This window comes from Tetrao urogallus (assembly GCF_951394365.1).
Source record: "Tetrao urogallus genome assembly, chromosome: 5".
In the NCBI taxonomy this organism is placed as follows: Eukaryota; Metazoa; Chordata; class Aves; order Galliformes; family Phasianidae; genus Tetrao; species Tetrao urogallus.
The window spans coordinates 17064061-17089312 of NC_136818.1; the positions used below are offsets into that span (position 1 = coordinate 17064061).

The 25252-nt window shown below is 42.0% G+C and overlaps 1 protein-coding gene across 1 annotated transcript in view; it reads right to left on the reverse strand.

Moving 5' to 3' along the window:
• Window positions 1-11468: 11468 nt before the first annotated feature.
• Window positions 11469-25252, reverse strand: part of DPYD (dihydropyrimidine dehydrogenase) — a gene marked incomplete at both ends in the record, with an annotated part of 315748 nt that continues 301964 nt past the window's right edge. The window contains 3 exons of the mRNA XM_079535506.1: window positions 11469-11639; window positions 13859-13999; window positions 21596-21739. Coding sequence (XP_079391632.1) covers window positions 11469-11639; window positions 13859-13999; window positions 21596-21739 — 456 coding nt within the window. The remainder of the gene's footprint in view (window positions 11640-13858; window positions 14000-21595; window positions 21740-25252) is intronic.

Genomic DNA, 25252 nt, shown 5'->3' on the forward strand with positions numbered 1-25252 from the left:
ATGATAGATTATTGGAGCTCTTCCTCCTCTAATTAACCATTAATAGGTGCAGAGACAACAGTGAGATCTCCCACTACTAAGGTGGCTGCTGAACCTAAGCTGAACCATAATGCCTCCTGGTGCAGAGGAGCAGTGGTGCCAGGAAAGGCTAGAAGCCACTTCTGGAACAGGGGGCAGCTTTTATTGCTGAGAGGTATTGTGCCCTTGAGCTTGAATTTGAAACCTCTCCATCCATAACAAACATTTTTAGGACAATGGTGAGAGAAGGGCAGATTAGACTTCCTTCTGCCAACAGCCCCACCTTGGACCAAAACAGTGCCTTCAGCAAATGTGGGTTTTGCCCTACTCTGCAGGTGCTCTCTCTGGAGAGCTGCAGCTGAGTATGCTGGCCCTGGCCCAGCCCAGCTCCCAGTCACATCACTCAGTGTCCCCAGCCAGCCTGTCCATGGCAGCAGGAGCCTTTGCAGCACATCTGGCTGATGGGATTTAAAGAGGGGAATAATAGACAGTGGGCTCCCAACCATGGAAAATCCAACATCCTTGTAACATGGGTGGTACTAAGGTGTGAGCACTCATGGATTGAGGTGTTGGTCTAATTGTAATACTTTTCTTCTGGCAGCCTTTAGCTCCCTTCAGATTAGTGGTTCCTATAATAATTATGACTGCCAAATGAAGGCATCTGTAAACGCTAAAACTTGCAAGCTCTTACCAAGTTCCCAGCAGTCCTGTTTGTGAGATAAGTTCTGCATCTTTCCAGCTGACTGCCAGTAGAAATGCCCTAGTGACTGGCATGTGCCCTCTCCCCTTTCTCCAGAGCAGCCTCTCCTGTGCTGTCCTGGTGCCCCCCCCCCATTGGCCGCTGGGCTCCCTGGCACGTGCATGCTGGTGGCCTTGGCACGGTGCAGTACACTTGTGCCGGAGCCTTTCTGTAAACATGTTTTGGCAAATACTATAAAGGAATCATTTGACAACACACTCATTTGAACCCGAAAGGCTAAAGCAGAAGTGACAGCATAGCATCATCACTCTGCTACTGCCGGCTTATTATGTTTATTCAACTTATGTTGTTATTGAATTAAAGTGATATTTTTCAATTAACAAGTGCAGCAAAGAATGAAACCCTCCTAGCTCGTTCCTTTTTCTCTAGCCATGTGTACAGCTGCTGCAGGGTGCCCAGGCCGTGGAAAATGAATGGAGGGGCTGAGGACAGAGCTGGGGCATCACATGTGTCCTGTGGCCCTGTGGAGGGCTCTGGCTCCAGGGCATGGCAGTAAGCTGTGACCCAGGCACCTCCAGCCTTGTCTGGACTCTTGTGGAGGCTGTTGGACCCAGGGGTCATCCTGTCACCCTGCTCCGAGACAGCTGCTGGCTTCGGCAATACACAAGGTGATGTTAATTTTGATTTGGAGTGTGCAGTAATGAGCAAGCAGTGTGATTAATGCATAAAGCTGACAGAATGCACAGGTGTCTTCAAAGAAGCAGAGTGTATGAGGTCAAGAAAGATGTGTGGGGTGAAATGATGTTTCAGAAGCAGAAAGCACGCCTGGCTGACTCATGAGCTGAACTGTGCAATAATCACAGGTAATTATTGCACACTAGCCATCAGAGTATCTGCATGCATGCCACACTGACCTGCACTACAGTTCCCATTTTGGCTCTGGCATTCTCTGTTCACACTGCAGAACAGAGATGAGGAACCATTTCTAACAGAGTCAGTATTCAGGTTGTTTCCCCATCCTGCTCCCAAAGGTGGCATTGAGACATGTCCTGCAATGGTGAGGAGAGCCACTGACTTCAGAGCAATGGAGAGCGAAGATGCCTTTGTGTTCACCCTGAAATACATCTGTGCTACACTAATATGCTTCTGAATCAGTGGCAGGGAGGTTGCTTACAGTCGTGCTATTTTTACTGCAGTGAAAGCAAAGGAAGGCATGCAAGGCTGTGAGCACAGGTAAGGCAGGGGTTATGGGTTACTGGGTACAGCAGGCTGCAGCCTGTGGGCAGAGCAGTGAGGTTGAGCCCTGCTTTGGGCACCACAGTGGCAGCAGCCTGGGGAGTTCACTCAACCCAGGGGCAGCTGCTGGGGCTGTCTGTGAGCTCTGTCGCGGTGGGGAAGCAGCCTCAGCACCTCTTCTTTTGGTGCAATGAGGGCCCGTGTGAGGTTTGGATTTCACGTCGCTCCCATCCCTTGGTACTGTCCTGATGGGTCGGTGTTGGTGGCAGTGTGCTGATAAGTGAAGAACATCACATAGAGGGATTAGATCCCTAAGGGGTTGTTTGAATTTGGAGGATAGCACAGATTTTTTGTGTTATTTTCAGTCTTCAGTCTAGACACAGGCCTGGCCTTGGAAGAGGAGCAGATCTACAAGCTGGTAGTTTAAGGGCAGGAAATTCATCTTGTACAGTGAGTAGGGATTCCTTGGGCCCTAACAGCCATTTTGTTACCCCCATGACAGGGCTGCACACAACTTCAAAGCAAAGCTGGCTCTCACCAGGCAACTCAGGGGCACATCCTTTTGTGCTGCTGACACGCACCCCCCCCTTCAAAGCTAAGCTTTGGGCTGCATACATTACAGACAAAGTATTTGGAGCTAGCCTTGGAGCTAGATCCACGGATAGCCTTTTATCAGTGTTTCAAATGACGTGCTTAGAAACATAGCAATGAGTAATAATTAACATCTGTCTAGACCTATATGAAATCTGTACTATATAGAACATACGTATATAAACATGTCTATATTGCAGATGAGTACATATAAGGCACTGTTTATACACCTAACATTTCATGCAGCAAAATACCATTTCAGCTTAAGTAGCATGAAGTCATCCTCGTTCTGCTATAATACAGACATCTCTCATCTATTTTTAGCTCCGTCTGCCCAATTCAGCAGCACTGGTAAAACAGTAACACTTTCCTTTCTCTTCTTGTGATGCTAATTTTATTCTGGTATCCAGACCCTTGCTGGCCTCTTGCTTCATCCACACCCATGTGGACTGGAAAGTTCAATTAACGTAATGAATGGCCCCACACCTGAGTTGTTGCAGCAGGCAAAGGGGAGCTCTGCCAAGTCCGAGGTGCTGTGGTGAGCTACCAGGGGGAAGCAGTTTGCTTCTAAGGCCTCAAATCCTACTATAGATAACTGGGATGAATCCAGGCACCCAAGTAGAGAAAGAAATCTCTCTGAATTAGTTACTCATCAGTGTGTGCTACCCTAACCTGGAGGTTACACCTCTCTTCATTACTGAAGGGCAATGCAGATGGCAGGGACAGGCGATATTCGAATATTGATGTAAGACTGGAGAAGCGATGTCTGTCGCAGCACAAATGTTAGGATCGCAGGTACCGCTGCAAGCCCTCGGGCTGTTGGGGAAATAGTTAAGCTTGGAAAGTTCTGTTGCACCGAGTGCGCAGGCTTTCCGCGGTATTGGCTACGGGCTGTAAGGCAGGAGGTAGTTTGCATCTCGCGTTAGACTGCTTCTGCCTCCATTACCCGAGCCCAGCAGTTAGCGGGGCACCGCGCAGCCCGCAGCCGCTGAGCGGGCGCTCCCCTCTCCTCTTAGCGGGACCTGGAGAAACGCTGCCCTCTGCTGCGGGAAAGAGAGGCGGCCGTCGGCGCACGCCCGCAGCCGCTCTTCCCCCGGCAGCGGCGCGGCCCGGCCCGGGGCTGGCTCTGTTCGTAGGCGGCTGCCGGCGCTCTGACAGAGCCCTAGGGCAGCAGCCGTCGGCCATTCTCCGTGCCTGTTGCTGGGCTGTACAGTGTTTTTAGTGGCCCTCGTTCTCACCTGGTTGTTTGGCTTTGGGCCAGCCACCACGGCTTGATTTATAGAGGCTCCGCGCTAGATGGTGAAATAATATTCAGCTTGGAACAGACGCAGCGTATTGTTCAAGTGTTAATCAACCATACAACAGCCCTCAGGAGAGAGGCAAGCAAGTTTTTAACCTTCATTTTACAGATGCAGAAGGAGGTTAAGAGACTGCCAGGTTCCCCATAGCAGCAATGCTGATGGTGGGCACTGTGGCTCTGGGCAGAGCCGCTCATCAGTCCCGGGGGTCAGGAGCCTGTGCCAGGGAACAGGGAAGTGGCTGTGCAGCCTCATTGTTTGGGTGCCTTAGCTTTAAATGCTGCTATTTCTTCTCTTGCCTGGACAAGAGGAGTTCCAATGGGCTGCAGGTGAGGGCCCCAACCAAACCGCTCTGCCTTATTTCTCAAACATTGGAAGCACCTATCTGTTATTTTAAGAAGTGCCATGCTGTAGTGAAGGATAGGAGAGAATTGCTAAGGTTGAAGAAAACCCACAGGCATGTATGCGTCCTCGTGCCACTGCTAGCCTCTGTGTGCAGAAAGACCTCTTCTGTTTGGCTGCAGTGCCGTTGGAAACCACAAGCTCTTTGTTAACCACTAAAGGAGATGTTCTTCCGGCTAAACTTGCACCAAATCACAAGTTGCCCAAAAGTAGGCTATTGATTCAAAGGCTTATCATTAACGCAACATTCACTCATTCCAATGCCTCACCTCCAGCATCACAGTGAGCGCCAGTAAAATTAAATTAGTGCTGTGCTAGTGGACAGCTGGGAGAGTGCTCTCAGTGCACTGAGAAACAAAGGCAGGAGGAGGATGTGGCCCCAGTGCTGCCTGCAGCACGCACAGAGCCTTTGTGCTCAGGTGCTGTGTGCAGGGTGGGCTGTGGGCCTTTCCCTTCCCAGCTGCATAGCGGACTGCTCCGGGGGCTCGGGGCACATCTCACACAATGAGCCACGTAGGAGGAAGCACTTACCATGTAATTCAGGTAGGGAAAGCAGCACATGTGAGTGGCATAGAACCTACCGGCCCTTGTAGATTATATGATTTATACATTCACTCAAACAGCAATGAATGAGCAGTCTTACAGAAGGCAATATGCTATTGTGCAGTTACTTCTATGCCTTGTTTTTTTTAATGAAAGGGATTATACATTCAAAGTTAATTAACTCATTTCTCAAAATCATTTACACATCTGCTCTGTTTCCAGTAAAACTCCAGTTTCGCATTAGTAACTTTAGAAATCTATGAAGAAAAAAGAAGAAGACAACCAACCAACCCAACCTCCTGCATTAGCTACTCTGTTTCATTTGCAATGACTTCAGATGTGGAATTGTTAATACTAATGAATTTCACAGGCTGCACTTTGGCCCATGAATTTGCATCAGTCCATGCTTTGGAAGGGCAGTCACTTAAGTACTAGCCTGGAACCGGTGTCTGCCTGAGCATGCCACTACCAGGTGGCATGTGCCAGCTGAGGAGGTCTCCGATGGCCGACTGTGCCCTATCTGCCTTGGTAGTCCTGCTTTTCATCACTTCTACTGGCCAGAATCTGAACTGGAAGGGAGTGTGGGAAGGGGCATGCCTCAGCACAGCCACTCTCACGCTGCACCAGCTCAGCGGGGACAAAGCACAGAGGAAGGAGAGAAGTGGCCCTTCTTGAGAAGAGCAATGTAAACACAGGCTGGTGTTGCCTCTGCCATGCCTCATGCGTGGAGCACTCCTGCTTCCTTGTGCTAATGGTGAGCTTACTGTTTTAATTAAGCTATTATTTCAATAACCATCACGAAGTGTGGGCATGGCTTGGGAAACATTAAAACCAGGGTAAACAAAGAATGTAGCACTCCATCTGCTTCTCGCACTGCAGTTCAGCACCGGGAATGTTTGGGCAGCACACACAGCTGAGTACTGTCAGTATTTGCAGTAGGACTCACCACGCCAAGCCCAGCCCGCGAGTTGTGCGTGGGCAGGGGGCCTTCAGTATTTTAAATGATTTGTTCTTTTCTGTTGTGAAGAACACCTCGGCTTCCTTGTGCCGAATGCTGCCTGTGAAGTCTGCTTTGCCACTTAAGGGATGCTAAATGGAAGCTAGCCAATGAAACGGAGGTAAATTTAATTACAAAAATATAACATTCTTCAAAACCAACAGCTCACTCTCTCCCCAATGAGGAAAAATTAAAATAAAAGCCCTTTGGAAACGCTGAGGAAATATCAGGGGCTGAGGTGAAAGGGACACAGCTTGACAAGTACGCTGAAAGCTGAATGTGGATTACCCGTGAGTGCAAAAATGAATAAATGTGTTTTATTCCATTATATTAATGAAATGGTTAATTCGGTTGCTATAGCAACGAAGAACAGCCTTGCTAAAAAGCTAAAGGGCTATACATAATGCCTGCTACAAGGTCTCTCTAATTCTAAAGCTGATTTTCTTAGCTACAATAGAAGTGATATGTGTTTTCAATATCATCTTAAGCTTTTGCATCAAATCCTGAAGCTAATCCAATAAATAGACTGGTAGCATAAAATAGCATATATGTTTGCACCTCATAAAACTTACAAAAGGGGCTTACCTACACACAATCAAAAGAAAAGATCGATAGAGTGCAGAGTGAGGCTTTTTAAAAGACCGTTCTTCATGCGATGGTGAAACAGCAAATATGTACAATGGGAAGTTCCTGCAATTACACATCACGTGACTGTGCAGGAAATCACTGCAGAGCTGCCTGAGACACCAAGACACAATTTTGCTGACCGCCTCGATACATATTTATCCTTATGCAAAGTAGAATTTATTTCTGTTTCACTTGCATTTCGTATTATTTTATCAAATAATATAAATAATTCTTAAAGGCTTCAAAAAAGGAATTCCACAGTCCTGTTTTTGTTCTAACATCAAAGTGATGCAAGGGCTGACTGGGGCCCTGCAGCAGCACAGAGGACAGACTGAATCTCACGAAGCCAAAGCAGAGCACGACAGCCCTGGGCAGCCCTTGCATCCCCTACGTGGGGCAGTCAGTACCATATGGCCCTGTTGCCTCCATTGGGATGGGGATGGCCATGCAGCCAAGCATCTCTGCTCCTCGCTTTGCCTCTCTTGTTTGCGTCAGAGTTGTCAAACATACTATCACTCACCCTTCCTAAAATAAATGAGAATGCAGTACACCCACACGAGTGGCAGAAGCCTCTGACTGTCACCAAACTCAGACTTACAGATCTCTGGTGTGTACCTGCACAGAAGTGCTGCCTCTTATCTGCAGGCCATCTCATCTGCACAACAATGGGAGTTTAGTTCCCCACAAACCCTATTTCTCAACAATTACATGTGGAGACTTCAGAGACAAGCCCTAACCCTGTCTTCAGTGAGCAGAAGGAGGGCTGTGGCTCCGGACCAGGCAGGTGAGAAGTGTGGCCTTGGGGAGGCCTGCAGGCACAGACAATGTGTGCTGCCCATGGAGGCATCCAGTGTGCTTGCTTCTTTCTTGGCTGAAATGCAAGCGAAGAACTCCTGAGGTGGCTGGTAGTCATACCAAGGAGCAACCTTAACTGTGCTGTAATGTCATGTGCTTGGTGTAAAAAAAAAATGAGCTGGGAAAGCCCAGCCACAAAGGCTGCAGGCACATTCTCTTCAAGAAATGACCACAGAGTGCACAGTTCCTCAGAAAAGAAAAATGGCAACAGCAGAGACAAGTGACCCAGATGGCCCATAAGCAGCCTAATTAACTGAAAGGCCCAGCAGCCACACTACAACTACCAATCCAGCTGCCTACAGATTCTGCCAGATTGCCAGATGTTGCCAATGAAAACTTATCTTGCACAGTTCATCAAAGAAGTGGAGCATCCTAGTGAAGGGAAACTGTTGCCAATAAAATAAATACTTTATCTAAAAAAATATTTTCTACTAGGAAATGTCGAAAAATATAAAAATTTAACGTGTTCAACCTCACTGTTACAGTAGATATACATACAGAATGTGTTGGCAGGATCTTCTTCTTGACAAGAAATATCCATGCTTACCATTATATTTCTAAGGCTACAGTCTTGGACTGTGTTAAAAAAGGTAGTTTTATGAAGCATGGAGCTGCTGCCACTCAGTTGGGGTTTGGCTAGTTTGCCTGGAAGTAGCAAGTTCTTTTGCCACATTGAGATAACAAAGCTGGAGGAACCAACAGTGAGAGAAATACGTATGGGAAGATGGGGAGAGGGATGCAGGGGCAGTGAACGACTCTGGGGCTGCTGGCTGCCAAGCTGTCTCTTCCATGGGTGCCCTCTCCTGTGTCCTTGAAGAGACAATGCAGAAGACTCCAGACAGGTAGCCTGTGTGATTCTCTTGCCCAATTTTAGGGACCAAGCAAATGGGCGTCTGCAAACGAGTCCTCCTCCTCCAAGAAATGGTAAAGCATCAGAGCAGTGCGCAAATACATTGGCTGCAACGCTGGAAATATAGGCTGCCCATCAGGTTTGTGCACAAACACTGGTTTTAATTTTGCTAAGAGACCAAATTAATGTTTCATTTCAAATCATGAAAAATACATATTTTTAAAATCCTGTGTAATTTTTCAAGTGCAGCTATTATTGTTGCCAGTGCTGTGCCTTGGAAATACTGAGTATGTTCATCCTAGAGGCCAAAAACCAAACTGCCTCTATAGCCTGTTAGCAAGGCAAAACATCTCTTTTTCCAATGAAAGTGTATGAGTGCACTGGGATTCACACAAGCATATTTGGCAGACTTTTCAAGTATTTCTTGGACTGAAGAGCATGCACTGAACATGGGGAGCTTTTTCTGCTCAGGAATATGATGTGAATAAGAATGTGCTAGTGCGGCAGAGGAGGATGGGCTGTGGCATTTCTATCATTATTTAATTTGTCAAATACAGTTTACAATATTTTATAACAGTTATCAAGAGGACGTGTCTAAATGCTGTGAGGGTCAGGGTTGCAGTATCTGGCTCAGTATGCCTTTAATAATACATAATTCCTTAAATGTGCAGATAAATCATTGAAATACATGAGCTTAATTTGGAACCTTTTATGCTTTGAAAATTCATATCCCTTTTTAAATAACTGGCTACAGCATTTGCAAAATAGACCAGATTTTACTTGGACCAGATTTTACTGATTTGTTTCCTTGTTCTTGAATGTGCTCAGTGGGATGGATTCCCCAAGATGGAGGTATAAACCTACAGAACCCAGGTCTTTTGTATCTTCCTCTACCCACTGTTTACACCTCATCTGACTGATGTGTTAAGACCTGCAGGAGACCTAAATGTGGCCATTTCTCTGAGTTCCAGCAACACAGAGATATATCACTGACTGTCAGAGGTAGAAATTATCCACATTCCTTCAGGAATGCATTTCCCAAAACTGTTAATGGACTTGGGAGAGGAAGAGGGTGGGCGGGAAGAAAGAAATCTGAACAATATAACTTGTTATTCCTCTTTTAGGTTTTGTTGTTGTTGCTGTTGTTTTTTTAATGGAATTATAGTCTTGTTTCTCATCTTGACCCACAGAATATCACTAATTTTCCAAAGATTACTTTATAGCAGTTTAGGAACACTGGATATCCTGGGAATACTGATTATCACAAGAAAAGCTCTGTTTTTTTTTGCTACATTTGCGATGTAAAAGAAGTACCTGTGTTTAGCCACTTAATTGAATCAGGTCTCATGGCATCCTCTGTGTTTGAAAGGAGCCATGCTACCAGATGTGATGTTTTCAGTAGAGGAAGGGACAGCGTTTGAAGATTGTGATAGGATACCAAGTAAGAAGTAGGTGGTAGCAGCCTGGGATAGGATAGACATGGGTCCTTGTGTCTGCTAACTGAGCATATAAGAGCTACCTGCAGAAAATCTGGATTTGATTTTTTTCCTGCCCAGCTCAAGAGCACAGGTACTTATCAACCAGCTTTTCAGAAAGAAGACTGAGACTACCCAGATCTCGCCCCAAACACCGAATAACTTGTTCTCACTCTGAGTCTCCTATTACTCATGTGAGAGAAGGAGCTACCAGAAGACCAAGAGCTTGAAATGAGTTTCAGGCAAATATTTTTTAATCAGTACAAGTATCTGTTTCTACTCAAGCGTGAAGAATTCACAACTGTGAGGAGAAGTATGAAGACAAAGCTATTAGTGGAGACTTAGGGCTTGAGCCTGCCAGGGGATGTCACAAGGTGAGCCTTCAGCGTGGGGAAAAGGATGCAAAAGGAAGACACGTCAATGGGAGACAAAGAAACACCAAACAGGGGCAAAGAGCGTGCTGCATTCTGCACTACAGGCAATTAGTGGAATAATGTAAACGTAAATTAACTCATTAATGATTCCTGGAGTGCATTATAGAGATCACGAAACACCATCTGACAAGTCTCTGAAATAAAATTCTGCTTTGTAAGTAATACAAAAAAAAAAACACCAAAAAGTTGGTTTCAATATTTATTTGTAATTTGGAGCACAAATCGTAAACCAGGAAAGTTGGAATATTTTTAATCAAAGCTTTGGTCGATTACAATATGGGGTATAAGAAATTGAATGAATAGATCATTTATTATTATTATGAAACTAAAGGCTTTATGTTCTTAAGTGGAGTAAAGCTGACAGCAATGCATTCATATTAGAAAGTTCCTACTGTGAATGAAAAATGGGTTAATACTGAATTCAGTGAAACAGACAAATCTGTACTTCTTTTTGGTTGTGAAGTCACGGTAGCGATACGCAACCACTAACTATGAAGAATTGGCAATGGGGGAAATCATCTTGCCAGTTTGCCCTATACACGTATGTTTGGCAAACGTGGTTTGCTGGGTGTGTATTCCAATTGCACCTAATCAGATCTCTGACCTGTATCATGTACATTCCGGAACATTAATTGGCACAATTAAAAAGTTATTTAGAGGATGAGCTTGGAAAAAACATGTTGTCCCTTCTCCAAATCCTAAAATGAAACCCGGGCTTTGCAATAAGCTGGTTTAACTGTTTGTAGATAGATGTTACAAGTGTTCACTGGGGGAAAAAAGTAAGGATGACGGCACCCAGGCAACACCAAATCTGAATAGTTCAGCATGTGTCAGGGTACAGCAAATTTATTCTTATTAAGTGACTGGTGTGAGAAAGAATTAGAAAGGATTATAAAAATACACTACCATATGCTGTAGTAGTTGAAAGTGATTAATCCAGTTCTTAAATCCTATTTTAAATTCCCTTTCATTTCTTCCCATAGAAAAATGGAAGCAACATTGCTTTGTTTGAATGCTGTGTAGTTAATTACATCTTCTAAGAAACTCTTTTAAAATGAAATGTAATGTTTAATTACAAAATGCCTCCTTGAAAACTGTTAGCTTGTACATTGATTTGTAGTTCATTAAAAATGGTTTCTTAATTATATTTACAGCCAGAAATTACATAGAGATTAAACAGCCTACAGAGGACTTTTGAAATTACGGCACAAATCGCAAGGAAAAAGTTACATTTCAGACAGTGGACAACTGACAGCTACAACCACCTAATTGCTGCCTTTCTGTAATTTCAGAACCTAATTGTCATAAAAATAATAACTGGAAAAAAAGACAGTTCACTGTAATGACTCCCAATATCGCTTTTTTTTTTTCATAAAGGTTGATTTTGAGGTTTAATTAGAAGGCAGATCAGTGGCGGTGAGGCAGCGCAGGGCCGGCACGGCTCAGCACGGGGGGCTCAGGGCCAGGGGCAGCCCTCGCCGGGGCTCATACGGGGTGGTCCTGGGAACCATGCGGATGCAGTCGATGATGGGGCAGACGCTGAGGCACAGGGTGCAGCCTGTGCAGCTGTCTGTGACCGTGGGCAGGTGGGTTTCGGCATCAAACTGGATAGCCTGCGGATGGGAGGGTCACGTTATTGATGCCCCTTGCGGGAAAGGTCAGAACCGCTCCCATTTCAGTGCCTGCATTTCCTGCAGTGCAGCTCTTGGAGACATCTTGGCGCGCTCCGGTGCTGCAGCTATAGCAACTGTTGGGCTGGCAGGGAAGAAGCCCCCTGACTCTCTGCAATTAGGAACGCCATCCCAGCCTCCAGAGCGGGCTGTAATGGATGACTCCGGCCCCTGCAGCTCAGGCTCACAGGGACGATACCCTGTCCAGAGGCAGTGTCAACACAGTCCTCTGCCAGGGAGCACCGACACACAGCCGTAGCCGCAGAGCAGTGCTGACAGCAAGCACCTCTGGGCTATTCTGGTTTTTTATTGTCAGCAAAGCACAAGCAATTTAATAAAAAATGGGGAGAAACACACCATGTTGTGCCTTCTGATTATTTTCCTTTGCAAGTCTTCGAAAGGACTATCTGAGTTTTGGGCAGGCAGAGCTTTCTTTCTTTCTCACATTTCCATGCAGTGAATCCTCATTACCAATTAGTGTGATAAGTGAATTTGAATGTGAAATAACAATTGAAGTCTCAATGAAATAAGCTCCTGGTATAATGGAAATGGCAATTAAAAACATAAACAAAAGCATCACAAAACCGCAAAAGCTCCAGTGTCTAAGAAACAAGCCTAGGAAAGTTTTAAAAAAATAAACAGTAGAAAATCTAAGAGTTTTAGGAAGACAAGATCTTTCCTGGCCTGGAAACCAAACTCTCATGTATCTGCAACCAAGCTGGGCCTGCAAACGTCCCCAGGTACTGCCAGCAGCTGGGGAGCAAGCGGGTGGGTCTGTGGGGCAGCTCCAGGGCACACCTGTGGCATTTGGGGTTTTGTAGGGGGAGAAAGTGATGAAACGGATGCAGAAAAAGCAAGGGCACAAAGTAGGTACAAAACACCTTGAATCTGTGTGTTTTAATTCAGCTTGAGCACAAAGAAAACTTTGGTTTGCATTTACGTTTCCTTCCTTTCTCCCCAGTAACAATGTGCATCATTAAGGAGTTCGAAGAGACGGAGTCCTGGACTGCAGTGCCACCTTCAAGTTAGGGAAAGCTCTTCTGCTGGAGCCCTACGAGATGGTAGCTCTGCTGAGCAGTGTCGATATTTTGAAACAAATATAAGCGGATATTTTGAGGTATCTGTGGCTTCTGACTTCTTTGCAATTAATAATTTCTTTGCAATTCTCTGCAATTAATTTATTTGCCATTTCCTTAAACATTAAAGGAAAAATACTTTTTGTGCTAAGCACCTCCTAGGCTTTTACACTTTGGTGCCTTCGATACTGATTTTTTCCAGTTACAGAGAAGTAAGCTGCACTAAATATGGACACAGTCCTTTGCTCTCCAAGAACTATAGTCTCCCTTTTGCTGGGAAATGTGACACAAGGCCGTGAAGATCGCAGTGTCAAAAAGAAATTTAGGTAAAGACTACTCTAATCATCTAATCTTGTAGAAATGCAGCATTGGATTTCTCATATCAATGGAAAAAACATGTCTATCTTTGTTCTGACAGTTGTTTTAATCACAGGAACTGATTTTAGATGGGCAAACTTCCTTCTTTGGCTGTGTGTAGTTAAGTAAGTCATCAGACAATATTGATTAAACTGAATTAAGGAAAAACAAAAGGTCTTGGTGTTCTGAGGAGACTCACTGCTCAGTTAAAGTGTTTGTCTTTGACAAATCTTTCTTGTAATGTGATGAATGGAAGAAATACTGTGGAAATCATTGTTTAATGCACAATAGATTCCACAGAGACCCTGCTAAAGAACCTGTCCCCTTATAGCCCTCCTTAAGATACTGAAAGGCTGCTCTCAGGTCTCCCGGGAGTTTTCCTGTCTCCATCTGACCCTTCTAACATGGATCTCCTTCATTTTCTTCCTCACCGGAAGAACCCTGTTTCCACTTGTGGCAAGGGGAGGCCAGGAAAGTGACCCAGAGTAGAGCAGAGAGACGCGGTCCCATCCTTGAATAGTCCTCCAGGAGAAGCTGCACTGGGTGCTGCGGAGCAAACGGCTCTGACAGGGCTCATATGGCATAGCCTGGGAGCACACTGGGGTGCAAATGCGGTGTTTTAGACATCTGCTTTTGCCACCTGCTCATTAACAGAAGGTGGATTCTTTCTTCCCAGCAGCAGAAAGATAACTCATTGTGCCTTCCTGCTAATTACAGCTGTGCTCTTACCTGGTAGCCGGAATCATTACAGGTCATGTAACATTTGCCACAGTTGATACACATTTCCTCGTCAATCAGAGCCACAACTTGCTCTGTGTTGCAGAGCTCACCATATGTTCCAATATACTGCAGCGCTTTTCCAATTACATCCTAGGGAAAAAAAAATTATTGACTCATTTAGAAGATACCTAAGCTGTTTCTATAGCTGCACAGGAGCACTCTCTAGTACTTTAATATAGAAAAATTGGCCAGGCATTGTGAGGATGTTTATGATTTTTCTTATAAATTTCCAATTTGTCAACTCTCAAATATTCTGTAAAATACAAAGAAACCTTCATAACAGTACATTTTGAATGTAGGCAGCAGCTTTAAAAGTAAGTATCTGTATACAAATACATTATACAAATAGCTTACATATGTGGTACCTTTGAACATACTATTTTATCCGTCCATGTTTTACCATTACTGTGTGACATTTCAAGAAACAAAATGGTGCACAAAACAGGAGTGCCATGCTGCAGACAATCTGACCATCCTTGGTCATTTTGCATTAGCACAGATTTGAGAACTCAGCAAGAAAAGTTCGAATAAACCGAGAATAATAATTGCTTTTCTTTCTTTAGTAAGAAAGATGCACAGATGACATGAAGATCATCAGATTATTCCAAATATTGTACAGAAATAAGATGTAGGTCTTGTTCTGCAAGTTTGGGTTCAGTTCTTTTAACTACATAGGAAAGGTTTTTTTTTGGCATCAAGTGTGCACACCTGTGCTGCAAAAATAAACGTGCATGGCAGACGCACACAGTGTGGGTACACACCATAAGAAGAGGACGTGCCCTCTAAAAGAAATTGTTGGGGACCTACCTGACGCAAATCATTTCCTCTTTATGTAATGGGAAACTGCACAGTTCAGTGACAGTTCAACTGTGCAGAATGAAAGGCAGGAATGGGACAAGTCCCAGGTTCTATAGACAATAGATATCCCTCAGTCAAATCAGCTTAACTTGCGGAAGTATAGCACAGATGGTGAACATCACTGCATTTTACAAGATTCTCTCTGAGGTACAGTATTCCTTGCCTGGATATCTTCTGAGTTTGCTAAGTATGCTTTGACAACAATTCTCATGCTGCAAAACAAGCTAGATTTTAAGTGCAGGGTTCTACATGGTTAAAAAAAAGTTGAGCTCAATAAATTCACATTATGTGATGCAAGAATACATTCTACATTTGCTTTAAAAAGGGGCATAACTGTTAGATATTTCAAAAATCTTACTGAATTTTAGGTGCACAGACCTGGCTTCAAAGTCATGCTGCTGTAATAAATGAAGAAGTCATTATGATTTTAATTAGGGAAATTGATAAAAGTCAACTGAAAAATGCTAGAGATCAAACCAAAAATGAGAGACAAGTCTACCTAGAACTACAAGCTTCAAAGTACTTACCCTTGGTCTTTCGCTGGCAAGAAACATGATAAGAGTTTGTTTTCATATTGTTTCTCAGTCAAAAAAAAAAAAAAACCAAAAAACTACCAACCGTTTTCAGTGTCTTCTAGCACACTATAGTTAAACTGTATAATTTGTAATCACACACAGTGCTCACTATAGTTTTCAATTCTCAAATAGAAAAATGAAGATCTGGATTCCAGTACCTAACATTTTCATTGCATATGTTGTTCTGGGCAGCCTTACTTTCAGATGAACTAAGAATCACCAATCCTTCCTATGCCACATCAGAGGAATAAGGTAACACACAGCTTTATCAATGTTAATTCTAAAGAAAAGCTTTGCTACATGGATTAAATATAGAAATTGGTTCAACCTTTTCTTTCTGAGATTGCTGAGAGCTTTGAACATCGTCTCCATTTGCCTGGCCTTCATCAACTAAGTTACAGTCATGTCTTTACACCCTGAGATAAATCTTGTATCTCACTGGATGCAATGGTAGGATCTATGAGGTTGCTGTTAATTTCTGCTGAGGTAGGAAATTCAGCGATATCCCAGAAGAAGGATAGCGAAAATATACTTTTTTTTGTTGTTCCAAAAATGTTCAAATTTTTTCTCTGTGCCAAATCCTAACTTGCTTACAAGTGACATACCTTGGTTGCATTGAGCCAACGCTAAAAGCCTTCCAGTTCTCTGCAACACATAAAGAACATTAATGTTCTTCCAGTATAAAATATCTATGGCACACTGCTTAAGGCAGCATGATGAGTGTGGACAGATGACTGCAATTGAGCAAGTTATCACAGCTTAATGAGTTAGCACTCATCAACAGAGCTGTGCAAGCTGATTATGTGCACGGTCCAAATTCACTGCAAATTTGGAGTAAAATCTGTTTGCTTAAACCACTGTAAAAGGTCAATTAACTACTTTGAAAGTGTTTAAGCTAATACTTTTTGCTTTGCTATTGCAAAGGGCTAAGCTTGAACACACAGCCCTTTCGCATACCTCCTCTGATGAACACTAACTCAATCAAACATAATTCCTTAGGAACTGCTCGTGCCCCTGTGTTTTCTTTTTCTTTCTCAGAAGAGTTAATGGATTTACTGGGAATTGTTCAGCAGTTTTCAGGTTGCTACAATTCTCAGGTTTCTGCAGTCGTCTGTATCTGCTGAAAAATTGTACTTGTCAAATTCAGCTCCTGTTTGTTTCAAGTCTCATGTAGGCTTGTCTGTACCATACCTGTTAGAGGTTTCTTTGTGATCTACTGCCCTCAGCAATGCTAAGTACCCTGTAAGCCTCTCTCCTGTGTATACAGCTCCCAAACACTGCATGGCGTGCCACGTTTGTTGTCTACATTTACGGGAATGTGCTTCTGTCTTTTAGAATCTGAAGGAGTGATACAAAACCTTTGCAACATACGGAGAAGAAGCTTTCCATTGCCTGCTCACATTTTAAAAGGGTCTACGCGGGAGATCCCTGATAGTGAAGGGCTTTTTAATCTAACAAAGGCAGACATTTAAACAGCATAGGTAATTAACAATTTTTTCAGGGAGTTGCTGGATTCACATTTGTATACTTTAAACATGGTTTGGACGTTACAAAGGCCAAAGCTCTGGCAGGTTGCAGAGAAGGGCTGCTCATATAATCAGGGGGTGTAGAGCCTTGCTTACAAGAGAAGACAAAAAGCGCCTAACAAGATGTTTAGCCTAGGAAGATGAAGGCAGAGCAGGAATATGATGTCACTTTATATATGCACCAGGGAAGGAAAAGAGCTATTCAAGATAAGCAACAATGTTGGCACAAGAATGCATGATTATAAGCCAGACATGAATAAATTCAAAGCTGGAAATTAGAAAAGGTTTCTTTTAAGCAGGAAAGGAGTGAGGTGGTTAATGGCCTTCCAGAGAAGCAGCTGGGGGAAAGGATGGAAACAGTCCAAGATTTAGGATACCATTAGGTAAGCTCAGGAAATGGTTACTAAGCAGAACATGATCAAAACAGATTTTTCCAGCTATAAACTTACAAAGGAAATAGCAAAAACAATGCATATGACATGGTGATTTCTGAATTTGTAAGCAAGTCTCACTTCTCAAAGCTCACAAAATACCCTTTTGGGGACAGAGAAACCCAAAGAGGGAGGGTGCTGACATTTTGGAGGCTTGAAAGCGATTTCAAATGACTGTGTCAATGATTTACTTCTCATTTGTGCTTCTGGATGCTGCGTCTTTTATGCACTTCCTTCTCTCAAGGAGAAAGCACATCTTTATCCATTTGCAAAGTTTGAAGACTTTATTGACGAAAATAACACTGGTACTTAAAAGATGTTCTGCAGGTGCACTCTTTCACAGTGTCTCGAGCTATCTCTGAGTTTCTTGCTCCCATTGAATCATAAATGTTTGGAACAAAATAAACAGTGCAGCAAGAAACAATCAGCTTTCACAGTTTAAAAATGCAGTTTCACTCCAATAAGAGTCTGTCTAAAATGGCACTATGGGATTCCACACTTGGTATATCTCAACGGCCTCCAGATCAAATTTGCAGTGTTTACAGTATAATGTTTTTTTTTGTGCCAAATGCCAGACCTGCAAACAGAAGCCAGGTTTCGAACGTCAAGCTGTGCGCTTCTGGCTTGTACATTACCAGCAGCAATTAACAAAAAAATGAGGAAAAATCTGGAAGTTGAATTTAGCCCTAAGTGACACCTTTGCAATCACTGGGACCTAGAGCTCTCATTTGGTTACTGCTGTGCTGTCCCACTCTTCTCAACAAAACTGTACCGAATGAAATGGGAGAAGAATTTAGTCCCTTAAATGGAACTGGCAGGGAATTCAGTTGCTATGGAGAGAATCAGAGCAGAATCCATTAGTTTTATGTTACTAATGAGTGCAGAAAAAATTCATTTTGTCACTAAGCTAAGCAGATGTGGTTTTGAGTATACACAAGGAGCAGATCTGTTCTGTAGGATATTATTTTTACAATGCTACTTTTACTACCATAGCTGTATTTCTAATGTTCGTGTATCAAACATTTAATTGAGATTAGCGTTTCATTAGCCATCATATTAGTAAACCTATATTTGTAAATACAATTCACAGCTTAGGCGTAGCTCACCCTGATTCATGCAGATTCCACTGAAAAAGACCGCGTGCTCTGGAGATGCCAAACATCACAGTCCTACTTTAGTCTCCATTCAGAAGGCCATCACGTAATGCAGGCACTGTGAGCATCTCAGTGAGCAGGTCCAAGGGGTGCACATGTGCTCGTCCTCCTACGACATTTTGCTTCAGCACAAAACTCTTAGCATGGCCCACCACGTTCAGGAGAAATGATCACTCAAAGCTGACAGCAACAGCAGGTAAAGAAAGCAGGGAAATCTTTAGGTTAGTAGAAGTAAAGGCCTGCTGGTTGTGAGCAGCAGTCTGTCCCAAGGACAGGTCTGTGAAGCATAAAAGGAATAAACAGTCAGATAATTGGTGACCAAACATTACAGCATTGGCTCTCAAGCACAAGAAACTAGATTATTGAGAAATAAACCACAGAAATCACATAAGGAATAAAGATTAAAGAAAGAAGGTGGTAACCTGAGGATGGCAAATACATATGTGGGACCCGTGCAGAAGTGCAACAGAAAATAAAAGATCTGGGGCATATATCCACCATATGAAGTATAGAAAAGCGAGAAAGGAAGAAAAAAATCTGCTGAGTGTCAAAGTATGCAGTTTTGATTAATACTGAAAAATAGAGAAAATAAAGGGAAAAGCCATGGGGAAAGCTATCCAAAAATTAAATTAAATTTTGGATAATCACAGAGGATTTTTAAGTCTATAAAAAAGGCATTTTGGCAGCACGAGGACTTTAAACAAATGTTGGAATTTACATATCACCAAGCCAACAGCAGATCAGACAGATGAGGGAGTTCTGGGCAAGCATCAGGAAATCTGCAGCACCCTTTCAAAAATGCAGCCAGCCAAACCAAGGGTCGTGGCTGTTGCATGGGCAGCTGACTCCTAGGTGCTCCCAGCTTTTGGTCATATCACTGCTCCACAGGGCTGTGGTTGGGCTGGGATTAGTTATTAGAGCTGACCATTCCCACTCCCCTGATATGCCAGTCTGAGCTAACAGAATGTATTCTCCTTGCTGTCCAGAGGGTCAGCCAAGACGGAACTGCTTGGAGACAGTTTGGGATTTGTAATTCTAAATGTGAATACTTCTAGGACAGCTACAGATAAATCACTCAACTCTGAGCTCATCTGCCTCTCTGCAGAGAATCCCTGATCAGGGAAGGGTATCAGATAAGTCACCTTTTTTCAGTAAGCTTCACTCAGCTTCTGTAATGAATATTCTCAATCTTCCTGGCAGATTTTTTCCACAACGTGTTATGGATGGGTCATTTAATAATAAATGTTATCAACGCATCCTTTTGTAGAGTGACAAGCTCTCTAACATCAAGCAAAATCCAGGTATTCTGTTATTTCTTAGTGGATATCTCTCATTGCTGTTTTTCTCATTATGATTAAAGCATACCCTTCTAAGATGCTAATGCTGAAAGATTGTCTCAAATCAGCTGCCTTCTAATTGCCAGTCTTTTTCAGTCTTGTTTAACTTAAATGAAGGTGTGAAAAAGAGTCTAACCCAATTTGTTTTGGCTGAGAAGCTCCTCAAAGCCACCACATACAAAAGTATACAGTGCCTTCATGAACAAAAGTTTTCGTTTTTGGAATTCATTTTCCTCTTCCCTGCAGTAAGGCCTCTATTCTTTTTAACCTGTCTCTGAGTGCTTGGCTCTTTTTTGCTTTTGTAGTTGGAACTGGGCATGATAAATTATTGACCTCAACTTATTATTTATGTTTTTTTCAAGTCTTTATGTCTGTTTTTCCCTTTTGCTAAAATTTTTCCATCATTCAGTTTATTTGCTTTTGGACAGTATCGGTTGCTTTGTTTTTTTTTTCTCATTTTCTGCTGTTTTCAGAAGCACACTATCTCATCGAAAATGCAGTTATTGGCTGTTGTTTCTTCTTTCTCTTTTCTCCTACATCAATACTTTCCTGCAAAGAGAATAGAGCCATAAAACCTCTGAGGTCAAGTAGGCTTTGAAAATGTTCGTCATAGTGCAGGGAAAAGAAAAAGTACATTGCTGTTCTTCGGGACTTTTCATACACATAAAGAAGGGAACCTCTGCACAAAAGGAGGGGAGAGATTTTCAGTAGCAGGACTCATACCAAAATGATCTGTCCAGAATTGAAGGGAGGTCTACAGCAGTGGCAAATAATTGAAATTAAACAAGGTGACACAAAAATTCTCCTTAGCTTTTTTTTTTCAGTTCTAGCAGCTAACTTGGAAGGCTGCGCATGGCAGTAAATGTTGCAAAATTTCCTTGGGAGTTACATAATTTGAGCCACTGTCTGTGTTGTATGTTATGTTTACTTTTTGCAGGAATTCATACAAGACTGATCACACAAAGTTACCTATCTGTGAATCTGATATTCTTCCATATCTGATAAAGACTGTTAATAACTTCAGCAGATATTTCCACATGGCTTCATAAGAGAGCCTAAGGGAGATTGCTGATAAAAGTTTTCCTTTTGTATTTAATTATTTTTGCCTGATTTTTTTTTTCTTCTGTTTAAACATGATGTTTAAGTAGGTTTTAAAGAGAGTACCTAGAATGATTAGCTGATGACATTTAATTTTATTGGCTATTTAAAGGAAGGGAAAAGTTCCAATGTATGGACTATGCAGTAGATGGGGGCACAGGTTTTATTTTCATCTTGACATTTACTCATTGCAGAGGGTGGATCAGTTCCTTAGACAAACATCTTCCAGCATTAAAAGTTCAGTTTGAAAACCTAGGACTCAGCTCTCATGTGTATCGAACACCAACCTTTTCCACTGATTCTACATGAGAGATGGAATTGTTTAATACATCACAAATAATCAAGAGATATCACACAAAATGGAACTCATACTGTCGTGTTCAAATTAAGAGAAATTTTTAACAATTCAACTTCATTCTTCAAGGCATTCAGAGTGTTCTACAATTACTTTTACACTGCCTGAATATCTTGATTTTGAAAAATGACGTTAGGAAAACACCTATACCTGTACATCACAAATCATTTCCCATCGATTTTGGTTAAAAGCTAGAAAGTCTGCATAAATAGTTGTCTTTGATGCCCTCTAACAAGCTTAAAAGCCATAATAACTAAGTCAAACTGCTGGAAATGACTATGCATGTCAACTGCCTGATGGCTGATCACATCTTACATATAAACATACCCTTTTTTTTTTTTTTTTTTTTTACCTTGATTGCTGGGATGGGCTTCTTCGGAATGAAATGCTTTTTTTCAGGAAGCACAGCAGCTGTGCCTTGTTCCTTCAATTTCATCTTGTTCTCAGCTATAATTTTTTTGCGTTGTTCCAAGTAAGGCCCAAAACTGGGTAGTTTCTGAAAAGAAAATCAGGAAACATTATTAATATACTCAATAAGAGGGCATAATAAAATGAGTGTTGAGTGAGATTTGCTTCTTACTCAGGAGATTGAAATAAAAATCTGTGGGACTGTACCAGAGTGAGAAGTGAATAAAAATCAACCATGAGTTCATTCAGGATCTGACTTGAAAATCAATATTGAAAATTAAAATATTAATATGGTGCAGCAGAAAAATAGCTGAATTGCATGTCAGTGTCCAACAGACTTCCATTTCCTTACTGCATGCTTGCTTATATATAAAAATGTACCATGTTAAATAATTCAAATGTATAACTTCATTTCTATAGAAAGTGGAAAGGTATCACAAGACTATCAGTTTACTTAGAAGGGCTCTAGCTGTGTTTGAGACTACTTGTGTAGCTATTTAGAGATACCTGTGTATTTTAAAAGCATACAAACCTGTATTTCAGGTTCTGATACATCAGGTTCTGATGTATTTCAGGTCTTGCCCTGTCAAAGTAATGCTCACAAACTGGCTAACCAAAGTAAGGCTCAACAAACAAACAGAAACACATTCTAATCTCATCATTTATCTCCATGAAACACTTGTAGTTTTCTCTGTGACATTTAATCCTTGAGTTCAATCAAGCAAATCCTAAAGGAAAATTTCACTAAACTGCAGAATTCACATGTCACCCAGGAACATGGAAGTGCTTGTTCAGATTTCATAAACCTGCCAAACTCCCACATTCCTGAAAGAAAAAGTCCCTTTTTTGGCACAGCAGATATACGAAGAAATCTAGCTGACCACTCACAGATTTGATTCAGGTGAATAAATAATGGTAGAAAATATGGGTTTTTGCTTGATGCAACAGACTGTGCCCTTCTTGCCCTGAAACTATTTCTTCAGACTGCAAAAAGAATTTTATCCATCTGACTAGGGCCTGTTCAGAAGCTACTGCAGTACTGCAGAAACTAGCAGGTAGTAACAGGGGATACATAGCCTCAGTAGTTGTAGCATTAATTCACACTAATAATACAACCTCAAAGAGCATATCAAACAAGTTACAGTACTGCTGTGGTTATCAATTTTTAAAGAGGGAATTTCAATGTGAATTTTAAAAACAGAATTATTTAAAAATTCAGAAATTATTATTTTTTTAAATGAAGTAAATCCAGAAGAGGATACACTGCTTCACAAGAGAAAAATTCCTCAATGAGCTGTCAGTCAGGATATCCAACCAAGGGACCTCAGGCCTCTTGTTATGACAAATAAGAGCTTTCCTGGCTGCTAGGTTTTTGGCACACAGACCAAAAGTGAGGTCCTTGAAATGTTTCCCTGCTTCCCAGACTTGGTCTGTAGCTGCAACAGATTTTTATCTTCGGGCCAGAACATGCAGTCTCATGGTGATCTCCAAAGGAGACCTGCTGCAGGCTGGGAATGCCGTATGCTGGGACAATCTCTCAACCTAGGTAAATGCAAGACCAGAACTGAGGTGATGCTGCAGATCCCAGACACCATCTGTCCAAAATCTAGCTATAATTACCTGAATTTGCCCAATGATACAAAGCACTTTTTTCATCTGTTCAATGGGGACTTTGTTCCTATATGTCATGTTCAAGGGCGCCCTTAAAGATATCAACAAATCCTTCTTTTCTGTGCAGTTGCCATACATTTGTGATTCATGTTCTTGGAAATAAAAAGGTCTAGGATAGCTTAAATTAAGCTTTTATATATTACCACAAACAGCAGTAACATAGTGGCCTTATATACCAAAGGAACTAAGTACATAGAATTATTTTTATAAGGAAAATGAGTAGAAGTAAAAAATTTGTCTAATTTCAGTCTAAACAACAAGCTTTAAAGCACACAAACAAAGATTGGATTCTTTATAAAAACCTTTAAAAAGAACCTAAGACTTTTAAAAGAAATCTAAAAAAATACAAACTTTGATAGAAAACATTCATGAATACCTGCTAGGCTGCATCAATTAGAAACATATTTTGGCTACAAACAAGCAGTAACTGTGCCACTATTTTGTCTCCATGATGTATGTGCTGATGCCAGCAACTTTGGGCTTGAAAATGAAGCAAACCTGATGACAAAGCATATTTGGACTCTTTCCTGCCTAGCCAGGAACTGAACTGCAGAATAGGTAGCAAAGCTAATTTTGCTGAAATTTTCATTAAAGTAGTAAAGAATAAAAGACAGTTGCTCATGGCATGACTGATTGACAATCAACTTTGGGAAGTATGGCCAAGTCTCTGTAGAATAAAGCCTTTATTTTTCTATTCTCTTAATGTATACACAATCTCTTACTTACTACAGATACAAATGTTGAGCTCATTGAAATAAAATAGGTGATTTGAGGATAAGTACAGAAAGACAATCCATTTTGTTATATAAACAGAGGCAATTAATTCTTTTTCTAAGAAGCAGATTTTTCTATCTGACACAGCCACTAGTTGGAATGTGCAAAGGTTGCTCTGAAAGTAATGCCTCCTATTTGATTATGTTGACCCACAATGTCCGAGGTGGATGTTGGTGGTATGACAATTGAGGTTGAATGTTCCCATCAATATTCCATTTCAGTTTGCTGCTGTGTAACAGATGGCAGCAGAGGGGCAGCCTGGCAGAATGGCATCTGTCAAGTGCGTATGAAGCAAAGGTGTGTCACTGGATTCCTTCCTGTCCACTGACATTCATTGACGCTTGCAGAATGTTTATGGAAACCAAGGAGAGGATGTGAGCACAGTGAGATGGTGGGTGGTGCATTTCAGCAGTAGTCACAGCAATGTGAAAGACAAGCCATGTTCTGGATGACCTTGCAAAGCTGTCACATCACGAGATGAAGAGTGTCTCAGTCAGCTCAATTGTGTGTATCAGTGGATTATGAACAGGGAATTGTGTAATGAGCTGAATATTGGCTTCAGTGCCTTGGAAATAACGGTGGCAAAGTTGGAATATCACAAAGGTGTGATCCTTTTGAATTTCCTAGAATCTAGACAAATCATCATCTCTGACTGCTATATTGTAACACTGACTATACTGAAAGCTCAAACTTCCAGGGTCAGACCAGAGAAGAAGGCAACCTTTCTCTTGCAATATTATAATTTCAGGGCCAAACAATGGAGCACATTGCCAATCTTGGCTGGACTGTCCACCATACCCATCATATATTTTGGGTTCCTTCTTTTCAAGGCAATGAAAGATGGACTATACAGGCAACATTCTCCCAGCAATGATGCTGTCATAGCAACAATGAAACAGTGGGTCACCTCTGCTGGTGTAGATTTTTATGAACACTGCATGCAGGCTCTTGCTCATTGGTGATGAAAGTGTACAGCTAATGGTGGTGACTATGCTGAAAAAGAGCATTTTGTAGCCAAGAATTTTTTCTATGGAATTTTGTTATCTTTGTGGTCTTTGTAGCTGCTGTAGTTTCCATGGAAATATGGAGGAGGCATTACTTTTGGAGCAATCTACATACCACAGATATTTTGAAACGCATCCAACACCATCAGTAC